The sequence below is a fragment of the Nyctereutes procyonoides genome, unplaced genomic scaffold (genome assembly GCF_905146905.1).
Source record: "Nyctereutes procyonoides isolate TBG_1078 unplaced genomic scaffold, NYPRO_anot_genome, whole genome shotgun sequence".
Taxonomy (NCBI): domain Eukaryota; kingdom Metazoa; phylum Chordata; class Mammalia; order Carnivora; family Canidae; genus Nyctereutes; species Nyctereutes procyonoides.
In genome coordinates, this window is record NW_026575120.1 from 42,960,379 (window position 1) to 42,981,430 (window position 21,052).

General features: G+C 48.9%; 1 protein-coding gene across 1 annotated transcript in view; it reads right to left on the reverse strand.

Annotated features, from left to right (window-relative positions):
- CSMD1 (CUB and Sushi multiple domains 1) overlaps positions 1 to 21,052 on the reverse strand; it is a 1,869,885-nt gene that overhangs the window by 315,915 nt on the left and 1,532,918 nt on the right. The window contains 4 exon segments of the mRNA XM_055335505.1: positions 1,188 to 1,344; positions 5,733 to 5,902; positions 16,179 to 16,367; positions 19,249 to 19,464. Coding sequence (XP_055191480.1) covers positions 1,188 to 1,344; positions 5,733 to 5,902; positions 16,179 to 16,367; positions 19,249 to 19,464 — 732 coding nt within the window.

Sequence of the window (21,052 nt, forward strand, 5' to 3'; positions counted from 1 at the left end):
TTGTCATGGTATCTGGTGTTATACATATTTTTAAACATTAGATAGTACAGGATTGGACAGTCTTGTACAAGTTTATGCATTTTAGTTCATTGATTTCTTCATTTTAATTAGTTACTGTGCCAGGTAGCTTTTCTTTACCTGTTTGGAACTAAAAAAATGTTGGAAATGGCACTGATCATATCCCACGTTTCTCTTTTTCAAAGCACAGTCTCTTTCTCCCCTCGTTTTGTATCTTTCTTTGTCTTCTTCACATTCATCTCTAAAAAAATATTTTTTCTACATTGATTTATATTACTAAGGGGCGGGGGGGGGCTACAGGACCCTGCTTATAACTGTGGGTCTGTAAAAACAAAACAAAACAAAACAAAAAACTGTGGGTCTGTGATCACAGCCTGGCTCCAGCAGCTCACACACCTGCTACCTTTGGCAGGTACGGAATTATTTGTGTTTAGGACATTCCTGGTGCTAAGAAGGAGCCTAGTACACGGGGTGTTTGATATTATGACATAATAGGTATATGTGACTATTCTACACATGCAACTTATGTTCTATGATATACAGATTCTAAAATATCTGTATCTATAGATATAATAGTAAGGTATCGATGCAGGGTAGGCATTCAAAGACTATTCCTCTTATTACATCACATTCATTTTAAGTCTTTCATATACACATATCCGAGTCTCTGTCAACGTGCACCAAATCATCATCGGTATTTTTTACGCCCAGAAGCCCTTAAATGCCATGATATTTTCTTTTCAGGTACAGCCATTATCTTATGAAAATATTAATACTTCCTCCAGGAAAATAAATTTCAAGCTATCACTTCTGGCAACACGACTAAATTAAGAATGTAACAGCAATCCAAAACACAGTAGAGAGACCAGAAAGGGGAAAAAAATCAATATTTAAAATTCATCAGCTACGTGGAAAAAAGAAGAAGAAGAAAGAAGAAGAAGAAGAAGAAGAAGAAGAAGAAGAAGAAGAAGAAGGAGAAGGAGAAGGAGAAGGAGAAGGAGAAGGAGAAGGAGAAGGAGAAGGAGAAGGAGAAGGAGAAGGAGAAGGAGAAGGAGAAGGAGAAGAAGAAGAAGAAGAAGAAGAAGAAGAAGAAGAAGAAGAAGAAAAGAACTAACAGACGCATCCCGAGAAAATTTTAAAAATGAAACGCCACGGCGTATGCTACTTACTAGTATAGGTGAGCTGGAAGCCCTGGTCGGTGTCAGACCCGTTGGTGTTGAACTCGAGCCACAGGTGATTGGAGGTGCTGTTTAGGACCAGACCCATCAGCTCATTCTTGGTGAAGGCCCCCAACGGACGCGAAGAGCTGTCCCTTCCATCGTACACCTGAGGACAAGTCACAGCGTCAGTCTCCCTGCTACTTAATTCCGTTTGTATTCTGTGAGCAATTTTCACAAGGAATTCAAATCCTCAAAGATGTGACCGTGTGGCCTACTTGGAAAGCATGTGCCGCCCCGTGAGGGCTGAATGCACGGCGTGGCTGAGCAGGTGTTCCCTCCACCGTCCAGGTTCAAGACTAAAGATCTCCTCTGCGGTCGGGTCGCCCTACGCTCAGCGCGTTGAGCGTTCTTCCCGTGGTCACTTAGACTTAAACAAATATGTATTTGCATTTCTGAGTTTCAGTATTCACCTTTGTCTCCCTCGCTCAGAATTCACTTGCTGGAGTTGAAGGGACGTGTCCTGTCTTGGCCGTGACGTCGTCTGGAACTATCGTGCAAGTAAGCGGACATCTCATCCCTCCCCCGCTCCCTCCTCTCTGACTATATCACAAGACAAGACAGGATGTGGAAATATCTTGTCGCATTTTGCAGCTCTTTGCGCCTGAGGTGACTTTAGTCTTGAGTTGGTCGTAATAAGAGAGTCCCATCATGTAAGAATGTCGGAGGCAGGCATTGTCTTGCTCTAAACACGCTGTACTTGACTTTACCTGCCTAGGTGGCTGTAGAGCACGGGGGTCTATAACAAATATTTGGAAGGCAGGCAGGCAGGCAGGCAGGCTGCTTTTGTGCAGGCACAAGGGGTAAGGGGGGGCGTTCGGGGCTGTGTCCCCGGGTTTCACCGAGGCAGACCACCCCGGCCTGGGTGAGTGCCAATCCCACTTCCTCAGTGGGGACTGTGGCCCAGGTCAGCGCATGGGCGTGTGGGATGGCATACGGGATGCTTTCCTGTTTCCGCCCGGAGAGACTGTGTTTGCCTTCAGGGAGGATTCAGTGCCGGGGCTGCTGGACACTCATCAAGGACAGGATGCGCAGGGGGGATGGCTAATCCATTTGCCTCTTTGAACTACTGCAATGGCTCATGGAGGGACCACATGGGTCTGTAAGAGATTCGTGGACGACAGGGCAGGGTGAACATGCGTTATTTTGGAAAACATCCAGATGTTCTTGATTAAAAAAAAAAATCTTAACTAAATAAAGGGCACCTAAGTCCTCAGTAGTCTCCTCCAATGTCTGCTTATTTCCCCACTATTTTCCTTCTCATGTGGATTGATTCTTACTTTTCTTCTCTCGCCTCTCTTCTAATAAATGTATAGACCATATACCTGCTTCAACAGACTTGCACACACACACACACACACACACACAATCCTAAAAGATGAAAACATATTTAGAAAAATCAATTTCACAGATCATTATTTTATTTACTTCCAATCAGAACCTATGCTGGTAGAGTGGAATCAAATGATCTGCAATTCCTCCAGCAACTGGGGACTGCTGGAAAAAATCATCACTTGGCTTAATACGTGGATTCGTCAGACGTGGTGAGGTCCGTGACACCCAGACTGTGATGAATTGTAAACCCAGAGGAATCTGGCTCAAAAAGGGAAATCTCCAGGCCCTCCCAGAAAGGTCTTGTTTCACTCCGTTATACCACGCGATTCTCAGTAAGTCACGGAAACCCAAGGACTGGAGGAGCATGCAAGCAAGTAAGCACTCATGTGAGCTCAGTCCTTGGAGTTCTGCAGAAGTGTCCGTCCTCACCTCCGCGGGCCTGGACTGGGAGATTCCCACAGATTAGAAGGATCACCGGGACAGCATCCAGCTCCCAGTACCCTCCAGGCCACAACCGCTGAAAATGCGTCCTTGCTCTACTGCATTCGGGGCTTCTCCCAGCCAGTAACTCAGCCGTGTCCGTCTGCATCACCAGCAATGAGCACGGCGATGGAGAAGTCACCCACCACATGGAGCATCCTTTTGTCAGCTCCCTCAAATTGAAAATGTGGCTTCCAGTTTTGCAGGGATTACCAGTGACAACCCAATGGTACTGCACGTCAAGAAGACTTGATTTTTAATTGCAGTTACATCAGGAACAAGCCACGCTAGCTCAGCACACCCCCTGGCACCTAGGTGCCTGCATCTAGGTGCTGCTGGAATCAGTGTTCCATTTAGGTGGGAGAAAAATGCTCCTTGAGTCGAGGTTAATAGGACGCTCTAAGTATTTACATCACAAACGCTTAGGGTTTGGCATTTAATCAGTGCTACAGGCTCAGGCTGGAAGAGCCTCCTTAGCAGATGATCACACATCAGGGGACCTCACGCGGAGTCCTGGGGCGACGCGGCTGCAGGTCCTGGAGGAGTTCTTCACCGTTTGAAAGAATCTACACCCCAGATATTCAAAATCAACTGCTCTTTCCATTACATATTCCTTTCATGACATTTTCATTCAAGCTATCTTTCTCTTACGTGATTTTTTTTTCCCATATGAAGAAGACATCGTGTTTTTGTGCATGAAAATATGTCTATAAAACTTTGGTCTTTCTTACTGGACCATACTACGTGCAAAGGAGCAATGGGAATAGCATGTAGAGCTAAAATATAAGGTACCCCCCCCTGAAATGTTTTGAACACTGAGATGAGATATTTATTAGTATATTCAATAAAACGTATCCTTGCAAAACACGTAGGCATTTCAGATGATTGGCAGTTTCCCTGCAATTAAATGGAGTAAGCAAGGTTTTTTGTTTCTGCTTTTTGTTATAATCAACATCTTTAAACTGCAGTAATCACGGATGAACGTCATTCGCTTCCTTCCACGGCGATGATATTTACCAGCATACGTTGCTGCGGTGTCTCTAATCGCTCACCTGCACCAAGGAGACCTAATTGTTACCTAAAAGTTTTCTCCAAAGGCTTACTGACTTCTAAATTTGAGGTTATCAAAGAGCTTGGAAAATGCTTACTTACAAGGCGAGTTTATTTTTTTTTATTTTTTATTTTTTGACAAGTGAGAATGTACTAGTTTCCTGCCTGAAAATCACTTCTTAATTACAGAGCCTCGTGATGTCAGCATGAGCTTTGGAAAGACAATTATGATAAAAGAATGACTAGAATAAAGCTACTCTTCTCAACAATGACATTGACATAGCCGAGCCGGGACGCAGGAGGGAGTAAGGCCCTCTAGGTTTCCAGCACCTCTTGAGCGTACCCGTGCAGCTAACGAGGGCAGGTGGGGTCCTGGAGGGACCCCTCTTTAACCACTGTGCAAATGGGTGACAAACGGAGGGTACTGGTGTTTCCCTTTTGGCTGGTTCTTTGCATCTTTCCTATGCTCGCCGCTTACCGTGGGTGGACTCAACCAAATCTGATATGTGTCGGCAAGTGGGCCCATGTAGGGGTGAACATGACTGGGAAACCCTAGACCTTCACAAAGGAGTGAGAAGAGAGACGTGCCTCTCTCCTGCCACAAACTGGCTGTGTGACCTGGACCAGGAGCTCCCTCCTCACTGGGCCGAGCAGGGCGGCGTTAGTCCGGTGCCCTCCGTGCATGCCCTCGCTCTACAAATGCACCCTCGCTGCCCCCTGACCCTACAAGGGCTCTGGTTTTCTCAAAGAGTTATCGGAGAGGTGGGAACTATACCAGAAGCTTTAGGAGCTATGGGGGCATTTCCAGGTAAAGCTGGAATTTATAGATCAAGACCTCAATGTCCCTGCATCCAGTCCTCCTGCCCTTTTTCCTGGGGTCCATCTATAATGTGGGGGGCTTGCCGGGTCCTCCTCCGCAGAGCACTTCCCTGAGGCTCTGGTAACTTGTACCATATAATGCACAGAGCTCTTGCTTCTGGTCCCATTCCAAGCACATCCCTGAGTCCTGTGAACACTGTGTAGACTCGTCCACTAAAAATCTGTCATCCTGGTGTGACTTCTCCATATGAACCCTGCCTTGTGGTCTGGGGATAGTGGCTGAGCTCCCTTCCACTGTCACATCAAAATCCTTGTAGCCTTAGATATTGTGACCACATGAGGATATTGTGACATACCCTCCACTCATCCATTTTCAACCCGACACGTGGAAAGGGGACCTAAAGGGAGCTGACTATAGAAAGTGTTGATTCGGGGGCCCCACCAGTGCTCGTAATTATGACTCTGTGCTAGGCACGACCCTAGACACGTCTATCAACAGAAGGTGCATAATCTAAACCTCAGAACATCCTCCAAAGATAGGCATCATCACATGTTTTTACAAATAAGGAAGAGAAAGCCCAAATATTAAATGATGTGTCGAAGATACACAACAAGCAAACATTAGACCCGGGATTGCAGACTCGGACAGATCAAGACCACACCGGTGACACTCAGCATTTCACAAACCAACTGGACAGACTGGAAAAACTCTGTCCAAAGGTGCATGAACATGCGTACACGTCTCTGTGTGTATAGCTGGGCAGGTGTTCCTGGAAAAGAAGAGATGGCGTCACATTCAAGAATATTTTTTACCTTTAGGACGTCTCCTTCAAACAGCTGGAAGCTTCGCGCCCTGAGATGGATCCCCTTGCCAGCTTCCGTTTCTATTTTATAGATACACTCATGGTTATTGTCATAATTTGATGGGAAATTTGGAGACAGCAACGTTCCTTCATTTCCTTTGACACTTGCTCCACATTCAGCTAAAATAAATAGGACATTAAAAAAGAGAGAATTCAAAAATGGAATTACTGATCTTAATACATAAAACCCCTATAATCGTGACACTCCTTTCCTCCCTCAATGTATGTTTGTAATTAATATATCGCTTTTATAGATTCGTGATTCTTTTTTTTTTTTTTTTTTTTTTTACTTTTTTACTGTTTACCAACTGATCGGGACATATCCTCCACTCATCCATTTTCAAGATTTCTTGTTTACTTTCATAGAATACCTCTTACTCCATGGAAGCAGCGTGCTGTCCCACAGAGATCTTGAATAAAACTGCTGTGCCCTGAGCTCCTTGGCAGTTACGCGCTTCCCTCCCCATGACTCATTTCTACCTTGTGAAACATCCCCACCAACTCCAGGGTGATGAAGGAATTTCCTTCAACTCGTACTTTGTGGCATCAACCCGACGCGTGGAAAGGGGACCTAAAGGGAACTGCCCTCTGCAGTCCTCCTGCCTCAGGGCCCTGGGCCTGTCTGCATTAGGTCTCAGGGCCAAGGAGCACTCGGTGGAGGGGAGTGTCGGCTCCTTCCCACCTTCCCCCAGGAAAGCAGCCGGTCATTCATGGCTGGATCCGAATTTGCATGAAAACACCCTTAATCATGGTAAAAAATAAAAATACTGCTGTCTACATTGTCAACTCAGAGCAAGTCACTCAACCTCCTAGCTCACCTGCAAGGTGAACGCTTCAGCTGAAAGACCCCAGCCTTGAAATCCAATCAGTCCCAAGTGGTCATCAAAGGCTAGACACACCGTGCGCGTGCGTGTGCATGTGCGTGCGTGAGGCAGAAGAACTCCATGGGACTCTGCACCAAATAATTTATTGGCCACATTATGTGCCAAGTGCGTGATTTGTAGAAATTCAACAAAATGAGTATGAGTATGGGCACGCCGGGAAGTGGAGTCCGTGAGGTGCACATACGTAGGGGGGTGAGGAGGGGAGCGAGAGGGGCTCACGTTAATTTTGTGGGTGTTCTGTACCGTGGCAGGCATCTGCACACGTGCATTTTTATGACTGATTTTCTCTTACGTGTCCATTCTCCTCCGACAATGAATAAAATCAGCTCCACCTCCAGCCGTGATTCCCTTGCCTACTTGCCGGAAGGAAAGTGCTAGAGAGTTTTAAGATCAGCTCCTGCTGGTTTGTGCACTTGGATGTCACGATGGTCCCCACGTAGAAGAGCTGGGAGGAAATCAGGGAGGAAGACACGGGAGGATCTGGGCTCACCTACCCCTTGTCTCTCCACAGGTGAAGACGGGAAGGCAGGCTTGCTGGGCAGTGGGGAGGAAGTGCAGAGAAACAAGCGCTGCGAGCGGGTGACCCGACAAAATGCCAATGGGCTTTCATATTTTTTTAAACTATAGACATATTTATATTATTTATATTTATATATGTGATGATATACATGTTTGATTACCATAGTCTTTTAAACTATTTTTTAAGAGAAGAAAAAAATATGGGGAGAAAGGCAAGGGAATGATCTCCCATGCTGGATGTCTGGGTGGTCTTTGAACAGCGGACAGTCTTGTTTTTTTGTGTTTCATGTTCTGTAAGCAGGCTCCATGCCCGGTGTGGAGAGCAATACGGGGCTTGAGCTCACAACCGTGAGCTCAAGACCAGAGCCAAGATCAAGAGTGAAACGCTTCACCTACTGAGCCACCCAGGCGCCCTGAGGACACATGACTTTACTTGCTAAACTCAACAAGCGTTTTAGGTAAGTGATCCCCTTGGGAAATGGTAATAATCCATGGTTGTTGTTGTATATTTTTTGCCTTTTTTATTTCTTTCTTAAAGGAATAGGATTTTTTCTCTAATAGAAAAAACAAAATAAGTGGAAGGAACATCAAAACAGCAAAGTAGAGGACCCCCCCACCTTGGTTATTGTGTGGATGGGATGGGGGGGTGGAGTTCAAACTGGTTAAAGATTTCAGACTGAAAACCAACTTAAAAAAGAAACTCAAGTGAATTATGATAATAATTGGAATATAAAACCTAGTCACAAATATCAGGAATTTTAACTTAGGATTGAATTTGACAGTGATCAATAAAATGAACCATGCAAAAATCAAATTTAAGTCCTTTTATCCATTACCTTTTAAGTTTGAAAAAAAAAAAAGCCTTGCACTAGAAGATGTAAAAAATACTGAGATAGTGGCAAATAGATTATGTTTAGTCTAAGAAAACATTTGAGAAATTATTTATATGGCTATGATGAGTGGTTGTGTGTATTTGGGTTTATCCTACATTCGAATATATCACGTCCGTTAGCTGACTATGTGCCTTGCACGTCCACCATAAATGCAGGCGGTCCTGAGTCAAACCTCCCGAGAGGTGGGCTGGAGGTGAAGGGGTTAATGAGGGTCCCGGCCCCCGTCTGGTCACCATCTGGTCATCAGGAGAGGCCGTGGTCTTCCTTCCTGACTGAATGAGGTCAGGAGGATGGAGGGAGGGTTGGGAGGCATAAGGGCAATTAATTGAACACAGTGGTGAGTCTTGAACCCAACGCGTGTAGTAAAAGCTTTGCCATTGTCAGGAATCTATGGAGAGACGCCGGAGAAGCTGCAGGGTGAGTCCGGGGGCTCCACGAGGAGAGCCAGGCCACGAGGATGAGCTCCGCTGGGTTTCACCTCCCCCTTCCCAAGGGCAGGGATGCTCAGGCATCCCCGGGCACCCTCTGTGTCTGGGGCTCTGCACCTGTGGGGAGCGGCTCATCTCCTCTTGTTCTCACGGAGGTTGGAATTCCTCTCTTTGGTCTTCACGTCACTACGTTTCTACTCTTTTCTTCCCCTCCACGATTTGCCACACACAGAATCATCCAGACTCGGTTACAGGTATCATCGCTCGAAGGTGACAATCTATCCTGACAAGGCTGATGCATAAACTGTGACCATCGTATCGTGTCCCATACACTGTGGTGAGCTCTTCACACACGGGGACTCATGCAATCCTCACGGTAACCTTGTCTAATAGGTTCATCGGCCACGTTTTACAGGCGAGGAAACTGAAACAGAATAGTCTGGAAACCAAGTGCTTTTGCCACGGTCACGCAGCTAGTACAGATCAATTACTGATCTGATCTGAGCCCTCCATACTCAGGAGTGGACCTGTGCCCTTTGCTCATCCTCACTACCGATGAAAACATATCGTGGTTAATAATCCGTAGGATTATTAATTATGAACAATGATGAACCTAAGATAGTATGGGTTTGCTATTATAGATGGAAAAATACTTTAAAGGACTTTTACTTGGAATGGGGTCATCAATTACATGGAGATATTTGTTTTCATCTTAGCATGTAAGACATAACCATATTCTTATTTCTCATAATGGAACAAAAAGGGAGGACTAGAATGAAGATTTGGATGTTTGGATACACGAGAAGGAAAAAAAAAATACTCTTAAACCTAAAGATGCAATTTTACCTATCTTTAAGGAAGCTCCATGCCCAGCATGGAGCCCAGGGTGGGGCTCAAACTCAGGACCCTGAGATCAAGAGTCAGACACTCAACCAACTGAGCCACCCAGGTGCCCTGTTACATATCTTTTTATTAGGATTTGGATCTTGGGATTTTGCTTTAAGGCAGATATGTAAGTGGTGCTCATGAAGTGCACTGTTTAGAAATAATAAATGCGAGCAATTGCTTGGCCTTTTGTAACCGGTAACGCTTTGTAGACAAGCAAGTTCATTGCTTCAGCTTCCAGCAAGATGACACGGACGCGGCCGACCACCTCACTCCTGCATTTCACTTCATCCACACCCCTTCCAAATAAAATTGCACTCGTGTCAGAACAACTGCTTCCCATCCTGAGACACAAGTAAAACACCTAACTAAATATTCAACAAAAATTCATTTATTTAATAGATCTCTAGCACTCAGTCTAAAGAAACGTGGCCGACTCATCACATGTGCAAGGACAGGCTTTCGTTTTTCCGGAGTAGTTTGGTGTAGCACTTAAAGATGGCCTTGAATATGAAGTTTTCTCCAAAAGTATGGAATTGCCAGTAAAGTACACAAAATTGGTATCAATATTTTTAAAAAATCTACTTCAATACAATGTTTTACCTTATGTATTTGCATACTATGCACTATTTTCTATGGATTTGTGTTACTTTATAGTCTTCAAAGACTTTGAAGCTGATTATCACAAAATTATTTTCTTTCCTCTTCAAATCATGACTTTCACATCTTTCCTCAAGTTTAAAGGGTCCTGTATGTTTGGGCTGACCCTACTGCAGTGAACACGTGTCGTTCTTGCTGTTGTTTTCTGACTTTGTGTCAAGACCAATACGAAAATATGACATCAGGAAGGTGGGACGTGATGTGCCGCTCTATCTGGAGAGCCTGGGTCCGTCACTAGGCTCCGTGCCGTAGCTGCGTTGGCAACAGCAAGGTCTGGTGAGAGACACAGTTAGGGGACGCAGCGCTAGGACATGCGGACACTCTGGGTGTGGGACCCACAGGCTGTTACGGGGCTCAGCGGAGAGCACTGCGGGGAATCTGGCTGCGAACAGACTTGGCCAAAGGTGGGGAAGGTGGGGGCTTCACTGGGCCAAGGTGTGAGGTCCCTAAGGGTCTGGAGCACGCAGGTGTCCTGACAAAGGGTGTTTGCAGAAGAGGAAATGAATGGCCTAAGAGAAAGCAATGAATCTTGGAGACTCTTTTTTTTTTTTTTTTTTTGAATCTTGGAGATTCTAAAAGAAAACAGGGTGCAATAGCATAAAGGTGGATTTGTACAGCAAGTTCTAGAATTCCTGGAAATTACAAGTAAGTAATGGCAGAGCAATTAAGACATAGTGACACCCTTGCCACTAACCCCCTCCCCGCCCCCAGACACCAACCCATGGGAATTAATTAAAGAAAATCAGACAGGAACAGTAAAAGCCAGCATTCAAAAACTACGAAATTTAAGTCGTCGGAATTCCAAAAAATTCTTTGAACTTGACTGAAAATATCTGTGATAAATCTCCATTACCAGAGCAATTAAATGTATCGATTTTAAGTTATTTCAATAATCCATTTAAAATTACTTTAAGATGAATGGATATAATTTTCCTTAAGATGAATCATTTGTTCTTTTTGTAAGGAACCTTCTGAAAATGTAATTAAAATCGGATTGTCATTTAGGGTATCGTCATGGAAATGAACTAATTAAAATTAAATTAGCATAAGAAAGGAGCCAATTGATCCACCATAAATTCTTCTGTCAAAAGGATGTACCTGGGAAGCCAACCTTATGGGGCTCAGGCTACCCTACCAACTCCCCAAACGGGGCGGGGGCTGGCAGGTACTGTGTCCCCGATGGCTCAGGGGGCTGCACCCCGAGGGCGGGCACGCACGGGGAGCTCTGTGCAGGCATCCTTGGCTGGACTCGGGTTCCCTTGGTGACAGGTGTCTTCTAAGGCGGACTGAGGGCGCATGGTGGCTCAGGCTACGGGGCCTCCTAACCAAGGGGCAGCATGTGAAGGTGCTTGCGGGGGAGGGGGGGATTCAAGTGCTGTGGAAATTGCAGTGGGGCCTTGAGAACATCTGAAACCCTGCATTGATTATGTCACGTTAATGAGCGCATGCGTATTTGCTTTGAGGACCTGACTTGTAGAGCACGGACATCGAAAGTAGCTCCACTACGAAAGGGAGACAGAAAACCGACTTCCTTTCTACAGCAAACCAAGAATATTTCGGTTCCTAAAATAAAAGCAAATCAGAAAATGGCCTCAGTATACATCCGTGTGTGTACGAGTCTGTGTATGAAATCCATACTGTTTGTGCAGCCTGGGGATGTACGAACTCTGTTCTATATGTGTATAGAGAGAGTCTAGGGATCCCTGGGTGGCGCAGCGCTTTGGCACCTGCCTTTGGCCCAGGGCGCGATCCTGGACACCCGGGATCGAATCCCACGTCGGGCTCCTGGTGCATGGAGCCTGCTTCTCCCTCTGCCTATGTCTCTGCCTCTCTCTCTCTCTCTCTCTCTCTCTGTGACTATCATAAATAAAAAAAAAAATTAAAAAAAATAAAAATAAAAAAAGAGAGAGCCTATATTATTTAAAATGCGTCATCTTATTTTTACTCACAAAGAATATATCAGAATTGCATAAAGTGCTGATCCTCTTTTTAGTCTATTATCCTACGAACCTCTATTTCCTTAATTTAATGCTATTATTGAGCAAACTTTTAAGACTAGATTCAGTTTTTAATTCCGTTTCAAAATTTTAAGCCAAGACTTATAGAAATAAACAGAATCAATGGACCACTTGGCCTAGGAAAACAATGTTCACAGATAGGATTGGTCAAAAGATTGAAAGTTAAGTTCATCAAAATACAAGAAGCTATAATGTTGTACTATGCCTCTCTGAAATATTTTTAATCCATTATACAATTGTGGCTAATACTGTTGACTTAAAAAAAAAGATTTTATTTTTTTATTCACAAGAGACACAGAGGGAAAGGCAGAGACTCAGGCAGAGGGAGAAGCAGGCTCCCTGCAGGGAACCCGATGTGAGACTTGATCCCAGGACCCCGGGGTCACGACCTGAGTCAAAGGCAGGTGCTCAACTGCTGAGCCCCCCAGGTGTCCCCGTTGACTTTTTCCTCATTGTATTCTGTCCAAGGACACTATGTTTTGTCCAACAAATAGAATTAATGCAAAAATTCAACAACAAGATAACTCTTGCTTTCTTTGATTTTTAAAAAATTCTCTCAGCAGATACTATCTGGTAATTAATCTGATGTACAACTAGAGGCTTAGCACACTGTGCCTGGGCGAGTTTTCTGTTCAAAAATCTGTGCTCATCGATGCAATATTAGATTAGAGAATTCTAGTGGCTACTCATTTGACTCATGTCTCCTTTCCCCTGCCTGTTTTTTTCCCCCAACAAGATGTCACAAAATATCTCAAAAATCATAAAATACGTAATTTTCCTTATTATTCAACACCTATGTAGATGGGCCCCTAAATATCCTAAGACAACGAGAAACGTCCTTGCTAGGGATTGGACAGGAACAGGCAGGTGACGCGTGTGGGCTGATCCGAGGCAACCAGGTATTGCACAGACCATCCTGGGAAAGCCGTTTCTCTGGGCTGCAAGATGCTGGCGTTGCAGGACTGTCTGCTGCCATGAGAGCCTGCCCCGAGGACGCCTCCTGGGAGAGCAGGGAGCTTCCCAGGGCGACCCAAGGACACAGGAGCCTGCAGATAGGGGCAGCACCCGGGCTGACAGATGACAGGGCCTCGGTTACAAAGTCAAGTCCTTGATCAAACCTCACCTGAGCCTGTCCTGGTTTATGACTGTTTACTCAAATCGCCTATAAACCTCCATTTTCACATAAACCCGTTGGGTATCTTTTTAACTTATAAAAAAATAATAAATTGAATGATACACATATAATGTAATGCAAAATGTGGCACTGAAGGCGTGCACATCCTGTTATACACTACAGAGTGCATAATGATATTGTTTCCAGGACCCGGAGTAAATAATTGGAAATAGCCCTAAAAATAATACATACGAACAGGAAGATCATTTCTCTTTAATTTTCGAGTGAATTGATGAAGAGAAAAGTAGTTCTTAATTTCAGTGTTCACTAGAAATTGTATTTCAGATGAGACGTTTATTAGGGAAAACCAAAACCACATGCTCGTAATTCAGCTGAAATTCTTCCAAAGTCACCTGTGATCTCTGGAATGGATTTGCAACTTTTTGGCTGTGGATCGGTCACTCTTAATTTTGTCATTTTAAAAGAAGAAATGCAGGCACAGAATCAAAGTGTTAAGATCGAGAGAGAAGCTTCAGAGGGAAGTAATCTTTGTTTGACCAGCACCTATCGGATAAGCAAAGAGGTAGATTTCGGGGCTCAGGTGGCCCCAGTGCAAACAGGGTCAGCCTCATGGGAGCCCAGAACATGGAGGAACATTAATGGAGTAGAGCTGTCATGACGGAGGGTCCAGTGGGTGATGGGGGAGACAGCTCCCAGGTGAGAGGGTGATGGGGAAGGGACAGATCCCAGGTGAGAGGGTGACAGGGAAGGGACAGCTGACAGGTGAGAGGGTGATGGGGGAGACAGCTCCCAGGTGAGAGGGTGACAGGGAAGGGACAGATCCCAGGTGAGAGGGTGACAGGGAAGGGACAGCTGACAAGTGAGAGGGTGACAGGGAAGGGACAGCTGACAGGTGAGAGGGTGATGGGGTGGGGACAGCTCACAGGTGAGAGGGTGATGGGGAAGGGACAGATCCCAGGTGAGAGGGTGACAGGGAAGGGACAGCTGACAGGTGAGAGGGTGACAGGGAAGGGACAGCTGACAGGTGAGAGGGTGATGGGGAAGGGACAGCTGACAGGTGAGAGGGTGATGGGGAAGGGACAGCTCTCAAATGAGAGGTCACAGGGCAGAGACAGCCTGACCTAAGAGCCTGACCTGTGGCAGGTGAGGGAGCAGGATGGGCAGACACCCAAGGGCAAGCCTGGTGGTGACCTTGGGCGCAGGCTTCCTGGTTCATGCCTCAGGATCCCTCAGGTCGTGCAGGGATCCACAGAGTCCCCCAAGGTGATGGGGCTCAGGCCCTGCTGCATGTTACGGGGTGCCTGGGGGTCCCCTAGGAGGGGCCGTTGTGGGGCCCCGATCCCTCTGGGCTCTATCTGGGACCCAGGAGCTCCTGGGCTGGGTGCACATCGTGGGTGGGGGATCTGGACCCCAGGACCCGGCGGGGTCCCAGCATCTCCACCCCCACAGCCCATCCCCCATGGAGCCTGCGAGGAAAGGACCAGTGGCGCCCTCAGGGGAAATGCCACCGTGACTAGCACGTCCTGCAGGGCTCTTTGCGGTCAGACGGGCTGGAAGGAAATGCGGGAAACTCGGGGCTGAGAACAGAGGCTGCACGTGGAAGGGCTCGGCCCGGCACCCTCGCGGGACCTGCACCTGTCACGGTGACGTCTGCAGGTGTCCTCGTCTGCACAGCGCATGTGACGGCGATGCCACTCAGCCCATTGGTTCCTGGGAATCAGTGGAGTCGGTACCTGCGGGCTCAGGGCGGCGCAGGGCTCTGCGGACACTAACGTGGGTTCTTCTTCCATATCCTGGGCAGCGGTGTAAGAGCCCGAGTCACCGAGGAACGGGGTGAGGACAGTGCACCCCCGTTCCGCAGGCTCACAGGGATGCGGCGTTGCTGTCCGTGGGCCACAAAGCGTTGGCTTCCCTGGCTCGGGACTTCCTCCCAGCCCTTAAAGTGCCTCGGGGTCATCGCTGACTTGGGGACCACGGGCTCCAGGCCCGCGCAGCACACACGGCTCCTCTTTCTCTGCAGTGAGCCTGCACCAAGGGGGTCCCCATCCTAATCACCCCCCAAGTGAGAGGCACGGGTTCAGGGGAAAGCCGGACGGCAGATGCCACCAGGCCTGCGCCCCGGTGAGAGGCGAAGCTGATCGGATCTGCGTTGGGCCGTGTCATTCTGTTTTTCAAAGAAGGCGCGGGTGGGGGACTCTGGCTGGAACACGGGAGGACGCGTGCAGCGGACCCGCCGCCGGCCTGGCCGTGCTCACGGGAGAAGAGGCATGTGGGGGGATGACGGGGTTTTCCTCAGGGAGCCACGCGGCCGTTGTCTGGGTCCTGGGACCGTTTGCACGACCTGGCGCGGCACCTGCGGATGCGGTGGGAGCCCCCCGCCCCCCAGCAGTCCGGGCCAGTCAGGCACCTTCTGCCGCCCGTTCACCTGCTAAGCGGCGTGGCCAAGCGGCCAGTGCAGGTGTCGGGGCGGTGACCCCGGGCCGCACAGGTGCCTTCGTCCTCAGCCCGCCTACCGCTCGGTCCCCACTGGGGATTCCTGGTTGTCCCAGTGTGATGACCCCTGGGATTCCCCGCTGAGCACCAGCCTCCCCAAGGGCCGCAGCCACTGGGTCCCCGACCTGAGTGACGGCCGACAGGGGCCCCCCCGTGCCCGCAGCGTTGCCGCCGTCGCATCGGGGCGCGCTCACTGCTTCTCAGCCACGCAACGGCCCGCGCTTGTGCTAACGCAGCCCGCTCCGGGCTTTCGCGTTCCCTCCGTCCCAGGTGAGCTGCAGTTTTATGTGTATGTGTGTGTTCCTTCCCAAACACGCCGGACGTATGCTGCGGGGCGGCCCCGCCGGGGCTCGAGGCCGGAGGAGGCGCCGCGCTCAAGGGCTGGGGACCCACTCCCAGGCCGGGTGCCCGCCGCCCTCGCACTGGCCGCGCCACCCCTCTCCCCGCTGGATGAATGAAATGAAAGCGTGTGACCACCTACCCACACACCTTGGCAGAGGTGCACTCCACACACGACGGCCCCCACCCAGGCACGTAAGCTTGCTTGCACCTTCTAAGCGATACCCCGGGAAGCAGGAGAAAGTCAGAGAGTCCCCGACTCCGAAGTGGAAACCGATTCTTCGGCTGAAGGCAGGGACGCCAGGGTCATCACAGGGCTCCAGGTCGTACTCTGAGACACGGAGAGACAGAGTAAATTGGCGGGAGTGGGTGAATACTCAAATACTATTTCACAAGAATTAAAAAAAATGGCAGTTATTAGAAAAATATATATATATACATATATATTTCAAACTCCTCCATAACCGTTCTGTGGATCATTTTTCCTTGTACTATAAGCTGTCTCATGATGAATGGCAGGGATTCTATTATTTTGTAGCATAATTTATAATTACATTTTAATATAATTAAATAATATAATATATAATAAATAATAAATAATAAATAATAAATATAATAATTATATTAAATAATATATAATTATATTTATTATATATATACTAAATTATATTTATTTATTATATTTATTTTATATATATAAGATGCGCAACCTTAAGATGACGTGTTTCACGACTGTAACTCCAACAGTGTGGAACTGTTTTGCTGCTAAAGGTAAAGGAAGGGGGCCCTGGGGGAACCGAGTGTGCACCACGAGGCCCCGGCGACTGGTGCCCAGGGCGGAGCAGGGCCCCACGTGGTTGCGTGCACCCGGTGTGCACCTGCGGCTCCTCCCCACAGGGTCCCCTGAGGTCCCCTGAGCATCGGCAGAGATGCCACTGGGACACACGGTGGCAAATGCCACTTCACCAAACCCTAGTGCAAGCAACGGAGGGAAGCCAGGCTAGGAGAAGAGGCCGAGGTGAAAGCCTTCGGAGTCAGTGCTCACATCCCAGGAGTCCCCAGGAGGGAGTCAGCTTCATCTGCATAATAAAGTCGCCGCTTATTTGGACACTTAAAAAAATAAACTCCCTTGTATGGGGGGGGGGCGCTGGCGATTGTTGGCAGCCGGGTTTCAAGGCAAAATCCTTGCAAATGAAACTCTTGCTCAGCACATCTCAGGAGCATGTTTACTGAGGTCCTGGCTCTGCAATCCCGGGGCTGGGGACGCCCGCGTGGACGGCGGCTAGGCCATGTGGCTCCTCAGCAGCCTTACAGATCCTCCTCCACCTGCTGTGTGCGAACGAATTGTCCCACACGTTCAAACCCGGGCACCTCATTGCCTTTTAAGGTTTAAAGGGTTTTTTTGTTGCTGTGATTTGTGCAGGTCGGCTGCACATCCAGCGAGGAGCCCAACACGGCCCTTGAGCTCCAGACCCTCAGACCGAGCCTGGAGCTGAGGTGGAGACTGGGACGCTTTACCCTGGAGCCCCAAGGTTTTAAAACATGTAGTGACTGATCCAAGGGGCTGCAAAGCCCCAGAGAGGTGTCTTCTGTGTTTCCTGCTGCTGTTCTGCTCGCTTGCTTGTTTAGGGAGTTTGTGCGAAGAGGAGGCGTCGGCCCTAGTGCGGCTTTCTGACCCCGGGTGGTGCGCAGGCTCCTTGTCAGCTCCGAGCGGGAGCGGAAGCAGGAGCATTGGACGCTGGTGGCAGCGCCGCCAGGTCCCGAGAGGTGTCCGGGGAAGGGACCGTGCACGTGCATTGTGGATCTTGAGCAAAGTGGGAACAGAGGGGACGTCTGTCTTGGGTTGGCTGCAGCCCAGACCCACCAGGGAAGAACCTGGGGACCTGGACCTGAGTGTTAGGAGCATTCAGGTCTCCGCCGCACGGTTCATGATTACGCCTGATTACGGCAGATTTCCAAGAAATTGAGTCGTCTGGGCTCGTCCCAAGAGCTCCGCTAATGCAGTGAAATGCCAACATTGGAAAGACCAACAAAGTCGGATACAGATAAACGGCGATCGGTCCTAATTACGGGGAGTGTGAAACAGGTCGGAGCATCTTAAAATCCCCGGGAAATCTGTCCCTATAAGACCACATTTCGGCGCCCACGTTGGGAACGGTCCTGCGATAGTGAGGAGTGATCAGCTCACCGTCCCCTACTACGTAACGACACAGGAACGCACCTGCCGCTGACGTAAGGGAGGCAGAGAAGCCCTTTGCCCTTGGGTTTTAGCGTCAAGACATGAGACAAGTTAAAGAGTCCTGCATGGTGACGAAGCATCTTGGAAGTGGCATCAAAAGTTCTTAGGGAATTGACGGGAGCTTCGAAGTAGGAGACATCACGGGCGACTGTGGGGCTCGGGACGACCTTAGGGAGCAGCATCAACTCCGGGCTTAGAAGAGGAGGAGGAAGGACAGTCGCCGTCCCCAGGCATCCTAAGCACGAACATGCACTGATGCAGCTGCTTGCAGCCGCTGGAGCCGGAGCCGGAGCTGCAGAGCAGGAGGCCCGCTGGGGGGCGAGGCCGCATGTGCGTTGGCTCCGGCCCGCCCAGCAGCACCTCGCCGACCGCGGCTCGTGCCATCCATCAAGCTGATGGCGGGCTCGCCCCGTTGTTCAGCTCACAGGACCCCCTTGTCTCTCAGGACACGGCCCCATCCCTAGGACACCGTCCGCGTGAGGCAGCAGGGACCCTGGGCGAGGACTGCGTGCGGATCATCAGCAAACACGTGACAGGGCTTGCGGGGTGGCTTCGCCTGTGTGTGCGAAGCATTCAATAAAGCAAACGGACGCTCACCCTCACGCGCGTGCCCACCGTCCTCTAGTTTTGCTCACTGTGGATGTGGTCCTCGAGGCGAGCCGGCCTCGGCTGGAGGGCAGGGCCCGGATGCTCAGATGGCGGCTCATCCTGGCCCCGTCTCCTGGGGAGGCCCCTTCGCTCGGAGGTTTTGAAGGGCTTGATGAGAAGCGAGCGCAAAGGGCTTTTCGGGAAAACGTGGTGATACGTTATCCACGATGTCCTCACGTCCTTCTCCCAGGTTGGCCAGGGCCTGCCCGGCTCGGGCACTGACCTGTAACCACACACGTGCACACGCGCACACGCCCGCCCTGACGCTCATGCACACGGTCCCACCCCTGCCCCCGGAGACCAGCGACAGAAGGGCGCGACGTACCTGAAAAGGTGATGTTGAAGCCCTCGTAGGAGATGGAAAAGTCCGATATGAACCGAAGCTGGGCCGTGAAGTTCCCGAACAAGCCCGCCTTGATGGTGTGCGGCAGGACCGACCCGGTGAGCCTGGCCACGGGCTCCGTGAAGCTGCCGTCCTCCGTGATCAGCAGGTAGTCGTGGGAGCTCTCGAGGTGGAAGGTGTGAAAGGTCATCTGAACTCCTGGGGGGCACGAGGGTGGGCAGACGTCAGGCAACGGCGGGGGGCGGGTGGATGGGTGCGGGGGAGGGTGTCTCCCGGGCTTAGAGACCCCGGACTCTTGAATCAAAATGTGATCGATCGTTATCTGCAAACTTCACTTTGAAGTTTCAAAGGAAGATGCAGAGAATGAATAGAAAGAGCGTATCTAGAAACAAAAGGGTATAAGTAGTGGAAAGAAATATAAGTAGTCAGAGGGGTCAAAGTGCACGAGCACGCAGGTGCAGGTGGAGGCTAGACACGGGGGTGCGGGAACCGCGTGGGGAACCGCGTCAGACACGGACGCGCGAGGACGTGTCCCGGGAAGGTCGCTGGGAAGGCATTCGCCCGAGAGGAATAAAGGGCTGCGTGAGGTTTGCATTTATATTTGACGTGTGTCCTGGACAAAACCTTACGTTGGAGCTCTGGCATATATACGTGTACAGCCGAGGGAAGAATTCTTGGAAATCCTGGTTTTACGTTCTCCTTACGCATCTGCCCTCACATAAACCACACCGACTACTAATGGATTCCCAGAGCAAAAGCAGTAAAATGCCTAAAAAAGGACAGCTCCTTTTACATAAAAATACTAGTTTTTATGATGACAATTTCTTGGTCACTCACAATTTGTTTCTTGCTTATTCTCAATTTCCTTCAAGGAAATTTTTCTTTTTTTCTTTTTTTCTTTTTTTAAGAGGAGAGAGAGAGTCTTCAACAGACTCCACACCCAGCACGGAGCCTGCCGTGGGGCTCAATCCCACCATCCTGAGATCCTGACCTGACCCAGAATCAAGAGTGAGATGCTTAACTGACTGAGCCATCCAGGCACCCCAAGGAAATTCTTTTATTTTTTTTTAAAGATTTTATTTATTTATTCATGAGAGACACACAGAGAGAGGCAGAGACACAGGCAGAGGGAGAAGCAGGCTCCGTGCAGGGAGCCCGACGCAGGACTCGATCCTGGGACCGCGGGGTCACGCCCTGGGCTGAAGGCAGACGCTCAAACACTAAGCCACCCGGGTGCCTCTTTTTTTTTCCCCCAAGGAAATTCTTAACATGCAATCAAAATACATGTCAGCATGACGTAATACAGGCTATAAAATCACATGTCAATCTAATACCGAGTTGTATTCAAATTTAAAGTGTAAAGACAATGTCTCCCTGGTATCTGTGCGATTAATATTTCATACGATGTCCTTAAAAACGACAAGATTGGTCCTACAGGGGAGACCGGGGTACAATCCTAAATTCAGGATTCATAACTATATTTCGTACACAAATCACAAATTTTCCTGGCCGTCAGTATACTTACCTATAAAATGAAAATAATGAAATCTCCATCAGTCATCAGTGGATTTTATGAAGATCAATGATTTATTATGTACGATAATACTGAGTAGATTTGGAACACAGCACAAGGACAGAATGTTACCCTGGGGGCGCCCGGGTGGCTCAGTGGGTTGAGTGTCTGCCTTGGGCTCAGGTCATGATCCCGGGTCCTGGGGGCGAGTCCTGCATCGGGGTCCCTGCTCAGCGGAGAGCCTGCTTCTCCCTCTCCCTTTGCCCCTCCCCC